General features: G+C 50.7%; 1 protein-coding gene across 2 annotated transcripts in view; it reads right to left on the reverse strand.

The window, feature by feature from the left end:
• The window catches only part of grid2 (glutamate receptor, ionotropic, delta 2), a 301,989-nt gene that overhangs the window by 100,809 nt on the left and 185,332 nt on the right, over window positions 1-15,848 (reverse strand). For both annotated transcript variants that reach the window (XR_007388201.1, XM_049002892.1), the window contains exons 5-6: window positions 3,385-3,438; window positions 785-958 (exon numbers count right to left, since the gene is read on the reverse strand). Coding sequence is in view for 1 of the 2 variants with exons in the window: in XM_049002892.1 (XP_048858849.1) it covers window positions 785-958; window positions 3,385-3,438 (228 nt within the window). In the remaining variant the exon portion in view is untranslated. The remainder of the gene's footprint in view (window positions 1-784; window positions 959-3,384; window positions 3,439-15,848) is intronic.

Here is a 15,848-nt window from a genome sequence, read left to right on the forward strand (position 1 = left end):
GTTGTGTGAAATTGGGCCTTGGCAACTGAGCCAAATTGACCGCCTCCATGCCACTAACTCAGCTGTCCCCAGCACCACACTGAGCTGACATTCTGCCTGCCAGACCACCTGATCACTTCTAAATATCACTATCCTGGAAAAATACAGTATAGAGAAAGTAGCACGGTGCTGCCAAGCAGGAGTGATCAAAACAGAAACATTCTCCCTGTTGGCACGGTGGATCAAAGGTTTCTCTCTTATTTAACTTCCACACCAGATAATGCTGGCAGGAAATGTAGCAGCGCCCTCTATGGCTTAGGATGTCTTACTGCAACAACATGTTCATCAAACAGCTTCAGCACAAAAGGAACTGGAAGAATAATAAGCTAAATATGAAGCTGAAATGACAATTTATATAACAGCAATTCCGATTCCCGTTTCCACGACCCCCCAGCGTTCCATGCATTCCTAATTAGCAGAAGTAATCTAATTACACTTAATTACCAACGTAATTGGATGTGTCACGCTGCAAAGTGCGAAAGCTGAAAGACGTCTGTTGCGTCGCCGAGCCGCAACGAGTGCAGCGACTACAGAGCGAATAAAGAAACAGAACAAGGAAGTCTGTTCGGAAACAGAGAACGGATAAATGCAAATGTCACTCCGGAACAAGGGAGTGACTGACAGCCAATCAAAAGATTCAAAGATCCTCATTATTATCCATTACTGTGTGCCATTCTCTCATGTCTCTCAGAGGGGACCCTTATCCAAGGTAACGGTTTGGTTCTTCGTTCTCTGCGTTCCTCACCTCCAGCGTCTGCGCCTTGGGGTCCTTGGGGTCACACAGCGATGTGTTGATGCGGTGGTTGTTGCGCACGCAGCGCTGGCTGGTGTTCTGCGGCTGCGGGAAGGTCTGCCGGACCAGCGTGAGCCGGCCGATGGACTTCATCACCAGCTCCTGCAGGTCCAGGTCGGAGATCTCCTGCAGGAGCGACAGGGAGGCCAGAGGTGAGGGAAATTTCCGGGAAGCGACGGCAGAACGACAAGCGTAGCATCGATAAACTGAAATTTCTGAATATGGCCAGATTAAGCCCCTCAACCATCGCGCACAAAAGGAGCAGAGCACTCATTCGGGGGGTAGAGAAAAAAACTCACACAAGTTCATTTCAACTATCAATCAGTCTCCGCGGTTGAATGCAGTTGCCTCAATGTCCAACCCTCCATGCTGGATGTTCGGCCACACAGTCAGCCACTCGTACGGAGCGTCAGAACACTGAGAACAAGCACACCCATGCTGCTGGGAGACACGGGGGCGAAGCGAGCTGAAGGTCAGCCAGATGTGCCTGAACCGAAGTCAGCTTCCGCGAATGCCCGTTTGGATGCCCCTCTGTTCCTGTGACATCGTGAGTGTCTCAGCGACACCCGAATGTTACGTCTTACACTCCCCTCCCTGAAAGGCCGAGAGAAGCAGTTTGCACTCAGAAGTACCAAAGCCGGCCTTCTTGGCAACAAATCTGAAACCTTCTGCTGCCTCCTCCACATTACCCACAATCCCCGAGGGGCCAGGAGGCATGGCAGCGCTAAGCAGACAGGGAGCCCCGTGTGTGGGACCGGCAGTCGTCCTCTTTAATGCGCTTCGGTCCGTTTCACTACAGACATGCGGTAAATCCTGCTCCTGATTTCAGGAGAACTTTGGGTAGTGAGACGTTCGGGGCTCGTTGCGTAAATGCGTTGCTTCACTGTGAACTGACCAAGTCCCCTTCCCTTCTGAAACCCCGGCAAGGATATCGACTTCTGGGCCGAGTCAGAGCTATTTCGGGACGGGCGTGAGCAGGGCCTCGCCGGGGTGGCCTGTGTCTGTGAAGACATGGCCGCAGAAGGCAGGTAGCGGGAGGGAAGGTGATGGGGCAGAGTACCCTCTGCACCCCAGCTGGGGTTCCACGCCCACAGGAACCGCAGCCATGCTCTGAGATCTCCTTCATCCCTCACAGGCAGAATTATTTTTGCTACATCTTGCCAGAGATAATTTGAGTTACAGGGCTGATCTTTGTCCATCCCCCCCCCCCCCCCCAAAAAAAAAATTCAATTCAACCCCCAACACTCCATACCACTACTATTAAAGCAGAGAGAGTAACACTGGAAATGTCGAGCTGACAGGAAATCTCCTCATGTTCTCTCAGGAGGACCGACACAACTTATATACTATGTAATGTACATCTATTACAAATACTGTCTTTACCATTGTAAAGTGCACCAATTACAAAACCAGTTTTTACCCTTGAAAAATGCATCAATTACAAATACTGTCTTTGCCATTGTAATATGCATCAATTATAAATACTGTCTTTAACACTGTAAAGTGTATCAGTTACAAATACTGATTTTTACTACTACAATATACTGTACATCAATTACATTCTACCTTTGTAATGTTCAGTCAGAAATACTGTCTTTACTATTGTATTGTGCATCAAATAAAATTAATGTCATAATAACTGAAATGTTCATCAATTACAAATATCCTCTATGTCATGTAATGAGCATCAGTTACACAAACGTCCTTTGCCGTTGTAATGCTTATTCCTTTCTGCAAAGAGTATTAATGTCATCTCTGTGAAAAGGATAAAAGAAATGGTGCAGCCTCTTTTTCTCTGGCTGAGAAGCGACTTATACTGAATGTATTGAAATTATGGTTATATATGTGAGTTCCATCCATCCATCCATCTATCTATCTTCCAACAAGGCACAGGGCGGAGCGCTCCCCAAACGTGACGTCAGCCCACCGCAGGACATCCCAAAAAAGGGGGAGTCGGCAAATCTCTGGACACTCCCCAAATGGACATCAGCCAATCCTGGGGCACTCCCCAAACCGGACATCGCCCCATCACGGGGCACTCCCCAAATGATGCGTCGACCCATCCAGAGGCACTCCCCAAACGGCGCATTGACCCATCCCGGGGCACTCCCCAAGTGGGATGTCTGGCCGGTCGCAGGGCACTCCCCAAACAGAATGTTGGCCCATTGTGGGGTTCTCCACAAAAGGGGCGTTGGCCCATCACGCAGCACTCCCCGAGCGGGATGTCAGCCGATCGCGGGGCACACCCCAAACAGGACATTACCCCATCGTTGGGTACTCCATAAAAGGGGTGTCGGCTGATCACAGGGTTCTCCACAAAAGGGGCGGCGGCCTGTCGCGGGACACACCCCAAAAGGGGTGGCGGCCTGTCGCAGGGCACACCCCAAAAGGGGCGGCGGCCTGTCGCGGGACACACCCCAAACGGGACATACAATGGGCAATTTTTAGTGAGCATTTCACATTGTCTGTACTGTAAGGGGAGACCTACAACAGCAATCAAACTGTTGATGAACCGTTCCCACCATTTCCATGGCACAGAACCCCCAGCTCACCTCATTGATGATGATCCAGTGACAGTCAAACGCCACCAGGTTAGTCTCCACAACCTTCCAGAGAGAAAGAGAGACAGAGAGAGAAAGAGCAAAGGGAGAGAGGGAGAGAGAAGTCAATACTGAATTAACATAGTAATGACATGATAGTCTAACCCTAGAACACATAACTCTATTGTTACTCCCACTGAAACGTTTCAAAAAATCATACATTTATACATATTTATAGTACAAAAAGTGTACTGAATACTGGACCGTGACAAAATTTCCAGTCGATACTGTGCATTTGGGAACAGCAGTCAAACAGCAGCAGGATCGACAGCAGATCAAATAGATGAGTGTACACAGTCAGAACACAGACAAAACACATAGGGAAAACACACACAGGTGGAACACAGGCAAAAGACATAAGGAAAACACACACAGGTGGAACACAGGCAAAAGACATAGGGAAAACACACACAGGTGGAACACAGGCAAAAGACATAGGGAAAACACACACAGGTGGAACACAGGCAAAAGACATAGGGAAAACACACACAGGTGGAACACAGGCAAAACACATATGAAACACTGACACAGGCAGAACGCAGGTACAGAACAACGCGCACAGTCGCACATGGAAAGACACAGACACACACAGCCGCACACAGACACAGATGCACATGTACACAGAAAGAGTTCGTGCAAAGTAACAATACAAATCCACCCCAGGACTACTCAGCTGTGTGAATGTCAAGTGTAATTAGCTGAAAACTGCACTTGCAAGTGAGAGGCCGCGAGGTCTGGTGGGCAGCTCAGACATGTTTAAAAATAGAATAGACTTTGGGGGGGATATCGGGGGGTCTGTGTTCTGACCCAGAGATACTTGGAACAAAGCATGTGCATGACTGAACTCTTTCCTCTCTGAGTATTTCAGTCTTTCAGAAGCTGCTAGTTTTAGAATTCAAGGGTCAAGATCCTGTAATTGGCAGAGAGCCAGACTGTCAGTATTCAGAGTCAGTCCAGTGTGGTATGATAACAGGAGACGGGGAATGACAAGGGGCACATGACCTGCCGTTCACAGCAGCGCCTGAGGACACGGAGTAAAAAACACTCACGGCTCACTTTAGAGCTACGCTTTATCGCGGGGTCTGGGTGACCGGCAGGGATCCCCCCAAACAAGTCACAGGCCATGTTTACAGCAGCTTCCATGTGTTTCTCTCCGTTTCCATGGGCCTCTCCTGCTCTTAATCTCCCTCAGCAATGCGCGTGGGGCTACTGCTTTTGTTTGCCCTTATAAGAGGCCCAGTGATCCGGCCCACACGGGGAACATGTAGCTAATTTGTTCGGTTGCGAGAGGCTTGTTTATTCAACTGTGCCGCCGTGATAAACTCACTGTGGTCTTACCGCTGAATCATAAGGACAGGAACAGGCTGCGAGCAGAGCTAACTAGCTAGCTGACCCCCCTTCCCGCCGTCCCTACGCACACCACTCCAGCAACCAGCCGCATCTGCCAAATCCGGTACACGACTGTCAGGACTGCCCTATGAGCTGCCCCCCCCCCCGTTTATTTTTTGTTTTTCGCTCCATAGCTAAGTGCTTCGCCCGAAAATGCAGCTAAAAACTGCATCTGAAGGAGACTGTACATGCAAATAATAAAGCAAGAGCCTTGCTCAGCGGCCCACGACCATGCGACTGTTCTGCCGAGGCCCGGACTCAGGGAGATCTTCCGATGACGGACACGGAGAGTTAGCCCGCTGAGCCACTCAGTACCATCCTGTGCATCATGTGACCTCGGCAGGCCGCTCCACGCAATATTTCATGCAGCCTAATTGTTGAGGTGACTCAAATGCTCATCATAAAACCTGGTGGCCATAAACAAGGGCAACAGCTGTGGGGGGGGGGGGGGGGGCGACGGCATGGCGATGGCAGGGTAATGGCGTTTTAATCTCCCGCTAAGACTCAATAAAGATTAATAATTACGGTGTGCAGGTCGCATAAAATACTGCAGGTTACTGGCAGCGCAGGAGGGAGAAAGGGCCTTTGTGTGGCTTGGGGTGGGGGGGGGGTGTTGGGGGGTTGGTGATGTCATCATCGCTGCTCCCACACCCAGGTCAGCACGAGAAACCTATACATTAGCCTCAGATGCTGATAAACAACACTGGCCTGAGGATGGGGCATTTCCTGCTTGGATGGGGGTGGGGGGGGGGGGGTCTTCACACCCTGTTTTGTGCCACTGACGGCACCCTGAGGCGAGGAGCAGGCTCTGACTGCCACATCCGTGCTTCTGGGGCTGTCCAGGATTTAAGCAGCTCAATGCTGTAAACATGTCACCAAAGGCCTTTAAAGGGAACACACACACACACACACACACACACACACACACACACACACACACACACACGCGCGTACACTTGCCCCCAGCACTGACACACACCAGCAAGCCTTGTTTCCTCTACTGAATTTGTGATTAAACTTTGCGAGGGTTTTGTGCGCCAGCCAAGGAGAAAAGTATCGATTCTGGAAGCTAGTCATGCTTCGAGTGGCCATCCGACACCGGTACCGGGAAAGAGCGGGTCCACAGTGAGCCAGACCCAAGGCACCATGCCCAGAAGCCTGGCATGTGCCGGCAAAACCGACCTCCAAGCCGCAGAGTGGGTTACACAGAAAAACATGGTGGCGTAATGTTTTGAACGCGGCTTCAATAGACTTTCACACTGGGTCTGCGGGAAGCTGAAGTGGGTGGAAGCTGAACACAAAGACGCAGTCTGAGTTCCAGCTCTCAGGCGCTTCCTGTGTTTCTGAGTAATGGGCTGTCGGGGGCCCGGGGTCTCACAGAGCGAAGCCGTAAGCCGGAGGGCGAACCGCATGCAGGAAATAGAACAGAATGTGAGCAGGAAGTTAGGTGGAGCATGATCAGAAGATACCAGCAAGTACTAGAAGGACATACACTTTATTGCCAAAAGTATGTGGGCACCAAGTCGTCCAGCATCTCATTCTGAATCCATGCCTATTAATATGAAGTGGCACAACCTTTGCTCCTCTCATAGCCTCTGCTCTTCCGGCAAGGCTTTCCATTAGATATTGGAAGATCGCTATTCCCTGTCGGATTCCCTACCATTCAGGCTGGGCATTGATGCTGGGTGATCGACTCCCTTTCGGTGAGCTGGCGTGACCTACCAATCACACCTGAACTTGCTTCCAGACGTTTCTTCACAATCACTTCATATGGTTGACCAGGGAGGCTCTAGCATGACAGGAGTGCGGTGAACTGACTTACTGTAAAGAAGGCATCCTATGACAGTGCCAAGTGGAAATTCACTAACCTCTCCTGTATAATCATGTGACTGCGTGTTTAATTATACAACTGTGTAAACAACGGATATGGACAAGTTAGGCTATTCACCTAAATGATTGCGTTATCCACATACTTTTGGCCATATACTGTAGGCTGTGTCGGCATTCAAGGGCAGCATACTTCTAAGTCTGCATTCGAAGACACAGTCATAGCGTAGGTCCGAGCATGGCAGGAAGTAGGACTGCACGTTAACAGGAAGTAGGTACTGCACACAGACAGGAAGTAGGACTGCATGTTAACAGGAAGTAGGTACTGCACATAAACAGGAAGTAGGACTGCACGTTAACAGGAAGTAGGACTGCACGTAAACAGGAAGTAAGACTGCACATTAAGAAGAAGTAGTACTGATCGTAAACAGGAAGTAGGCATGTATATAGCAAAGATGTAGCCCTGAATGTTACAGAAACTGAGACAGGATGCAAAAGTTAGCAGAAAGGTGGACATGAGAGCTCCTTGGGTACTATTATCAGCTTTAGATCTGCCTACAGTCACTCACTGGGTCAGGAGGTGCATTCAAATACTCAAGTACTGATTATGCAGGCCAAAGACTGTACTTTCAACAACATGAAGGGCTTTAGCGAGCAACAGGGATGAGGTAAGCTGGCACCGTATCGTAGCCAAAATAATAAATTAGTCTTTTAATTTGATTACATGCTTAATTAATGTCCTGGGAGGAATAGACGTATCACGCTACAAACGCTTCCTAAAAATCCCACAGCATAAGCACCCCGATGTTTTTCAGACCATCTAGCATTTAAAAAAAATCACAATAAACAAGCTGTTACTATGTTCCAAATAAAGACGTGAATTAAATATTAATGGAGATACATAAAAAAGACAATATAGACTAAATGAGTGCACTCCAGAAAGAGTAATCTGTACTTCGTAACGTGTCGCCCAGGGCAACACGGGGGCAGATGTTCATTAGTGCGTGCAGCGCTACACGGCGTGGCTGCGTTAACGCGCTGCAGCACTCCTCTGCAGGCTGCTGAGCTGTGCTTGGGCGGTGCTCCCGCAGGGTGTTTTAGCGCTAAAACGTGCCGCGACGCTAATGCGCGCTGCCATGCAGATGAGCCTGGACCCTCCGCCTCCTCTTCACTTGGAAGCTCTGCCAGTCCTCTAAATATGCTAGCAGAGCGTAACGCAGCGTAGCCCGGATTGCTACGCTAACCGCCGAGCCGGACGCTCGAGCTTCAGACTGTGCGCTAACGCCGTGGATACGCCCCCCCCCACCCCCCGGACCGCACAGCACAGCTGGACCTATGCTAGCCGCCGTGGCTGTGACGGATGTAAATGCATGCATTCCAGTGCTGGTATTTCAACAGCGGAGAGCGATGAGGCTGTGGAATCGCTTTATACATTTAGCTCATATTAGTTCAGCCGTGTGCTTTTTAATACATCATAACTGCTCTATGTCACATTTGCCATTTACATTTAATGTCAGCCACCCTACTCACAGGGCGCCCCCACCATGTATAATTCATCGTCCCAGCACAGCTGTCAAGAGACGAACCAGCATATTCAGCCCTGGTTCTTTCTCCTGGGTTCCATGCAAGTTTTTCTTGAATAAATATTGCCTACAACAAACTGGACAGCGTAAACATTTACTACACTAGAACAATGACTGGTGTGTGTGACATGTACAATACAGGGACTGGTGTGGGCGGGGTGTAAGGCACTGAGACTGGTGTGGGCGGGGTGTAGGGCACTGAGACTGGTATGGGCGGGGTGTAAGGCACTGAGACTGGTGTGGGCGGGGTGTAAGGCACTGAGACTGGTGTGGGCAGGGTGTAGGGCACTGAGACTGGTATGGGCGGGGTGTAAGGCACTGAGACTGGTGTGGGCGGGGTGTAAGGCACTGAGACTGGTGTGGGCAGGGTGTTGGACACTGGGACTGGTGTCGGCGGTGTGTTGGACACTGGGACTGGTGTCGGCGGTGTGTTGGACACTGGGACTGGTGTCGGCGGTGTGTTGGACACTGGGACTGGTGTCGGCGGTGTGTTGGACACTGGGACTGGTGTGGGCGGTGTGTTGGACACTGGGACTGGTGTCGGCGGTGTGTTGGACACTGGGACTGGTGTCGGCGGTGTGTTGGACATTGGGACTGGTGTCGGCGGTGTGTTGGACACTGGGACTGGTGTCGGCGATGTGTTGGGCACTGGGACTGGTGTCGGCGGTGTGTTGGACACTGGGACTGGTGTCGGCGGTGTGTTGGACACTGGGACTGGTGTCGGCGGTGTGTTGGACATTGGGACTGGTGTCTGCGGTGTATTCGACACTGGGACTGGTGTCGGCGGTGTGTTGGACACTGGGACTGGTGTCGGCGGTGTGTTGGACACTGGGACTGGTGTCGGCGGTGTGTTGGACACTGGGACTGGTGTAGGCGGTGTGTTGGACACTGGGACTGGTGTAGGCGGTGTGTTGGACACTGGGACTGGTGTCGGCGGTGTGTTGGACACTGGGACTGGTGTCGGCGGTGTGTTGGACATTGGGACTGGTGTCGGCGGTGTGTTGGACACTGGGACTGGTGTCGGCGGTGTGTTGGACACTGGGACTGGTGTAGGCGGTGTGTTGGACACTGGGACTGGTGTCGGCGGTGTGTTGGACACTGGGACTGGTGTCGGCGGTGTGTTGGACATTGGGACTGGTGTGGGCGGTGTGTTGGACACTGGGACTGGTGTGGGCGGTGTGTTGGACACTGGGACTGGTGTCTGCGGTGTGTTGAACATTGGGACTGGTGTGGGCGGTGTGTTGGACACTGGGACTGGTGTGGGCGGTGTGTTGGACACTGGGACTGGTGTCGGCGGTGTGTTGGACACTGGGACTGGTGTCTGCGGTGTGTTGGACACTGGGACTGGTGTGGGCGGTGTGTTGGACACTGGGACTGGTGTGGGCGGTGTGTTGGACACTGGGACTGGTGTGGGCGGTGTGTTGGACACTGGGACTGGTGTCGGCGGTGTGTTGGACACTGGGACTGGTGTAGGCGGTGTGTTGGACACTGGGACAGGTGTCGGCGGTGTGTTGGACACTGGGACTGGTGTCGGCGGTGTGTTGGACACTGGGACTGGTGTCTGCGGTGTGTTGGACACTGGGACTGGTGTTGGACACTGGGACTGGTGTCGGCGGTGTGTTGGACACTGGGACTGGTGTGGGCGGTGTGTTGGACACTGGGACTGGTGTCGGCGGTGTGTTGGACACTGGTATAACTGTATACAACACACAGACTATTCCTAGGGCACCTGTGTTATGTCTTTATGCTAAGCCCTGAATGCTCTAGCTTGACTGTTGAATTGTAGCATATGACCCAGGCTGCACTGGCTGATTTACAGGGAACGTAAAGCATGTCAGAAGAATTCTATAGCATCCAAGGACATGTCGGTCTCGCTCTGAGCAGCCCAGAGCAGACCTGACCCATACTGACAAGCAGGGCTATCGATCTTTTCAAGTCCGAGATATAAAATGGACCAGAGACCCACGGCCCGTTACTGAGAACCAAACACAGAGCTGCTGAAACGGTCCTGGTCAAGGATCTAACCCTTACAGATTCTCCTCCTCAACCCAGACTGAGTTAGTGACTACGCCATGCCTGCGACAGCCATGTTTCTCTGACGAGTCTGAGGGAGAGAGCAAACACTTCTGCTCCAAGGTAATTAAAAGTCACTCCTTCTGAGAAAACACTAAATATGGGACCCGACAAGAACATGAAGTGACATGTATTAAAGATTAAAAAGGCATTATTCTGTTCAGCAGAGTGTCACTTTATCAAGTTACCAGCGGGATGTATGAAGATTTTCTAATGATTAGAAGTTATTATTTTTTTACTTGATTGGAAAATGAGGATTGTAAATATAGATTAATGAAAATGATAAAATGCTGATTGAGGAATTACACACAGCATTTGCTGTAATTACCATTAATCTTGTCATTTTTTGCTAAAGGTAATTTAAATTGTTTGTAAATATTTCAGTAAAACAATCAGAATTGAAGATAAAATCCATGAAGAAACACACATCATGGTAAGGTAGATCGTGTTGGATCTGGGGAGATCGTGTTGGATCTGGGGGATCGCGTTGGATCTGGGGGGATCGCGTTGGATCTAGGGAGATTGTGTTGACTAGTCCAAGAGTACGTGTCTCTGATATTTTGATACCTGTTATATGTTGAAGTATTTTCCACACTGCACATATCATACTCTTTGAATTCCTGTCTTACCTATAAAAGGCAGTAATAGCCCATTTTGCTGCTTAAATAAGACCCTGGGATCATGTGAATACCAGCCCACCAAACGTCCGTCTCGCCTCCCAGCTCCGTGCTGTGATGCGGGCGTCAGATCTACCTCTGATCCTCCTGTGAATTAATATGTTAACCTCTGCATCTGTGTGTCAGTCTCGCTCCACAGGGAGGATCCCAAGAGGGGGGTAGGTAATGGTTTCTGTGGAGATGAGCGCTGGTCTGGGGGGCCGTGACCAGGCTAACCCCCCCACTGGCTCTCCTATTGGCAGCCCTGCAGGAGAAGCTGCTGGGAGAGCAAGTGCTGTGAGACCTCCGGGGCCCTAGGTGGCACCATTTCCCAGCAGTAGCATGCTCCCCATAATACGGTCCCTCTCACAAATGTTTTTTGCTATGCTTTATATGGCTCATGCTCCATGGGGATCTTCCATACCTAGCTAAACACCATAGTCAAAACGAGTAGTGAGACATGATTGGTGGAGCACACTGCCTGAAAACTTCCACCTGCTGATGTCATTTACTGTAATTCTTCCCATGTCCTCCTCATGTACAAACACCTCCCCCCCCCCAACCATCACTCGTGGTCAAAGTGACGTGTGTAGGGATGGGCTGTGTCCCACAGTAAATAGTCTGCAGTATATAATGACCTCTCTATATGCAAAGCGTCTTTTTAATTATAGATGAAAAACCTTCCATGCAGAAAGCTGCAGAAATGGTAATTAAGCTGCGTTCTCCAGTTACACTCATTTTGCAATTACTGGGATGTCCTGTCTTGGTTTTGGGGGGTGGGGGGGGACATCTCTAACTGTGATCAGGATGATGCCGCAGATAGTATCTCCATGACACAGCTCCATCGGCACCTCACCTTTCGCTGTTATGGCCATCCGGATTAAATGGACTCAATGCACACGCTGGGGCCTTATCAGCTCATGACACGGCTGTCCCACCCTGTGCCCACTCTCCAGTTCCAAAACCCCCACCTGGAACAGCAGGAAGCTCAGCCAGATTCAGAGAGGGTGGTGACTCCCTTTCTGGGGCAGAACATGCCCCTGGAATAGTAGCCCGTCGTGTCTCCACATCTGATCGGTCCCCGGAAATATAGCCCTACAAGCACCCTCCCCCCGAAAAATAAAAATAAATAAATCCCAGTGCTCTGAAAGAGGCTCATGGATCAGCTCATAAAATCCCCACATCTCACAAGGGGGGGGGGCAGTTTCTCTTGCCCAGGCCCCAAGATATCGTTGGGTCATCATTTCTCTCTGGCAAAAACCCGAAGCAGTCAAATAATAACAATGAGGGTGGTAGACATGACCCACCAAAGGGGGGCGACACCTTTGATTTATCTGTGCCCCCCACATGACAGGCATAGGAGAAAGAGCGAGAAAGACCAGAATGCGGGGGGGGACGAGGATCCGGTAGGGCAGCCGGACCCTATTATCTGTCACCACGAGGCTCGGCTTCATCCGTCCGCATCGCAGCCCCACCGCTACAGAAAGGAACGTGCGCGCCGGTAACACCCATTTAAAAATAGCGACCTGGTTAAGCAAAAAGTGTGGATTCATGACCAGGTGTCGGGACCGTTAATCTGTTAACCGAGTTAAGCCGCGAGCTGCCGGTGGCACCTGTCAGCGTGCCGGCGCTGCTCTCGGCAACGAGTCGGAAAGCAGGAGCCACCGGATGAATATTTAGCCAAGTCGACCTGCGCAGCTCAGAGACACACGCCTTCCGCGTGATGAATTTAATAGGCTGAGCTATCAGCAGGCTTGGTGGGGAGAACGTGCATGAGCGGCAGAGAAGTTCATCAAGTGTCAATCAGCGTAGGAACCCCGAGGAGAGAGAGAGAGAGAGAGAGAAAGAGAGAGAGAAAGGGGGAGGGAATCGGCAAGAGGGAAGCAGAGAGAGAGAGACAGGGAGTTGCAGAGAGAGTTGTGTGCCCTTTATTGAAGTCGTCATTATGGTTTGATGTCAAACCATGACCCCCCTCACAAACAGTGAGCCTCTCCGGGGTGCAATATTAAACACATCCTCTTCCTTCATCCAGTAGGAAAAGCATGGGATGCCAGACCTTCCCTCTCCTCATTGGACAGTCACCGTCCAATCGGAGCGTAACGTGGCTCACCATGAAGGACAAAAAGCACTCAAATTCCTCTCCAGGCTGCCTGCTTTGCTGTGGCCAACCTTTTTAAGTGCGGGTGGGGCATTACACAGAATTATGGGAAAAAAATGCAAGACAGGGCCAGGCTGACAGGGCCATTCCTTACCCCGAGCTGTGACGACAACAGTGTTGTCTGAATGCGGCATGCTGGGTAGAGAAGCATGCTGGATGGAGGCCTCTGGGGCAGCCAATGCCCTAGAGTTGCCAGCAGTCACATGACAGCATGAGGGACACGTCACATGACAGCATGAGGGACACGTCACATGACAGCATGAGCTCTGCCATTTCACCAGTAGGGGGCCTGCCGTTTGCTCTGAGCCAGACATGCCTGCTAACCCTGTTAGCCATACCCTTGAAAAATAAAGCAATTTTATAACTCGCAGTCCTTTTAAAACAGTGTCAGCATTTCCGCCCTGTATCACCCCGTTCCTTACCCCCCACCCAGGCTTAAAAGGCACTATATATTCTACTGACCATCTAAAAAACATTGCTGGTCTGTAGACCCGGAGCAGAAGAACAATAAAACCAGCAGGAGGCTGACAGATGCTGGGGGCCTTCTGCCCTCGAGAGTCACAAGGCCATTACTTCAAACTGCCCACTGGTGCCACAGAGGCCGCGAACCAATCACAACCTCCGACTCTCATAATCTGACCGCCGACCTTGTGAACCCTTTCCTTATTGGCCGTCACTAGCCATCGCGCACATATTCTGTGGAGGATTAAACGTTCTTACTTTAAAAATGGTGCGCAAAGTTCCATTTCCCTCCGCTTTCGAGAGTCTAGATCCGTGTCATGCCTGGATTTGTTAGATAAGAGAAAAAAAAAAACAAGACCCATTTTAAGGGACAGGCAGCGGGTCCATTTCCACTAAGTGTCGTGTCTGAGTTTGCTACTGTGAGCGCCACTGTGGGTTTAAATGGAAATGGCCTCTTCCTCCATGCCGGCTGAGAAGAAGATGGTGCCCTAACAAGCAGAGGCGGAACACAACAGGAGCTTAAACACCAGTCGGCGAGTATGTCCTGATCTCCACTGCGAGCTCTGGCGCTGTGACAGCTACTCCCGAGTCGGGACAGAGACGGTTATCTGTGACAGTTCACCCGCATTCCTCTCCCGCCCACTGCCATCCCTTGTCTGCCCCTGTGCGTAGCCCCTAAGAGCCGAGGACAGAGAGACGCAGCGAGGTAATCAGACAGGGGGAGTCTGTCCGTGCATCGCCACATGGCCGCGGCCGGACGTCATTTCACGGCTCTCGCCGCGGCCGGAAGATGGATTACTACTGGAAATGCGTCTCTGATGTTCCATTGATATTCTGCAAAACAACATATCTATGATACGCATCTATTTGTCTCTCTGTTGAGGACTAACCAATTTAAAAATATAAAAATTGCAGCAATAAAAAATAGTTCCCCCCCCCCGCCCCCCCAAAAAAAAACACAATATTCATAAAAATATATAAATGTCAATCATCCCTTTTCAATAACTGCTTCTTCATCCTGCATTGATGCAGTGATCCAGAGCCGTTCCTGAGAAGCAGGAGAAGCAGACGCTTTGGACTGGACCCTCACACCTACCGACCAACCTGATCTGCTTGCGAAAGGCGAGAATCTGGCGGAATCTTGTCTAATTTGAACCTGTAACCCTGGAGGGCAGGGATCCCTGCTGTGCTGCTGCAGCCCCCCCCATACATTTATGATAATAGGTCTTGCCGTGCTGTTGGTGCCTCAAAGCTGCCTCCACGGCACCAGTCAGAAAAGGCTGCTGATGTCAATAAACGGTCATCTTGACAGCCCCCACCCAACCCCCCATCAGGCCAGACCAACAGCTTTTAAAAAAAAAAAAAACAAGCAGTTGACCTTCATATTGTCCCCTCAAGCAGGACCAATCGATTAAAAGCTTGGGGGAGTGGGGGGGTATATGCAAACTCCGCACACAAAGAGCCGTGATGTGAATGAAACTCCGGAAACAGGAGGCAACCTTCCAACCCTATTTTTAAGATAAATTAATATAACATTAATTACAAACATATTACTGGAATAAGTACACACATCCCCTGCAGGCCACTCTCTGATGCACAGTTCAGTCAAGCCATCAGTCAGGAAGAACCTGGCTTGTACAATGTGAACATACTGAGAATAATGAGGGCTAAAAATATCAGGCAAGACGGTTAAAAAGCAGATTACCGAAGACTGACGGCAAAGAAGGACAGTAACACAGCAGCCTGTCAGGTGCTGGGGAGAGCAGGCTGGCGTAGATCGCGGCTGGCAGCCGGCAGGGTAAACGGCGGATATTTCAGATTCACACCAACCCATCAGCAGAGCTTCGATCTGAAAGCATGGCGACTGAAACCACCCGGCCGGCCATCATGCAGCTACCGAGATGTGGCGATTGCAAACAGACACGCAGGTGTGACGGAAACGACCCACTGCAATCAACCTGCTGACATAGAGAGAGGCCTAAAACACAAAGTGCATGCCGATTATATGGATGACAGTGATTTCAGCCCTCTGAGCGACTTTGTCTTTCCTCCCATTTCAGATACTGCCCTTACTCCCATTAACCCTCTCATTGATACCACCCTTCCTCTCATCAACCCTCTCACTGATACTGCCCTTCGTCCCATCAACCCTCTCACGGATACTGCCCTTCCTCCCATCAGCTCTCTGACCGATACCGCCCTTCCTCCCATCAACCCTCTCACGGATACTGCCCTTCCTCCCATCAGCTCTCTGACCGATACTGCCCT

This window comes from Brienomyrus brachyistius, chromosome 2 (assembly GCF_023856365.1).
Source record: "Brienomyrus brachyistius isolate T26 chromosome 2, BBRACH_0.4, whole genome shotgun sequence".
Lineage (NCBI taxonomy): Eukaryota > Metazoa > Chordata > Actinopteri > Osteoglossiformes > Mormyridae > Brienomyrus > Brienomyrus brachyistius.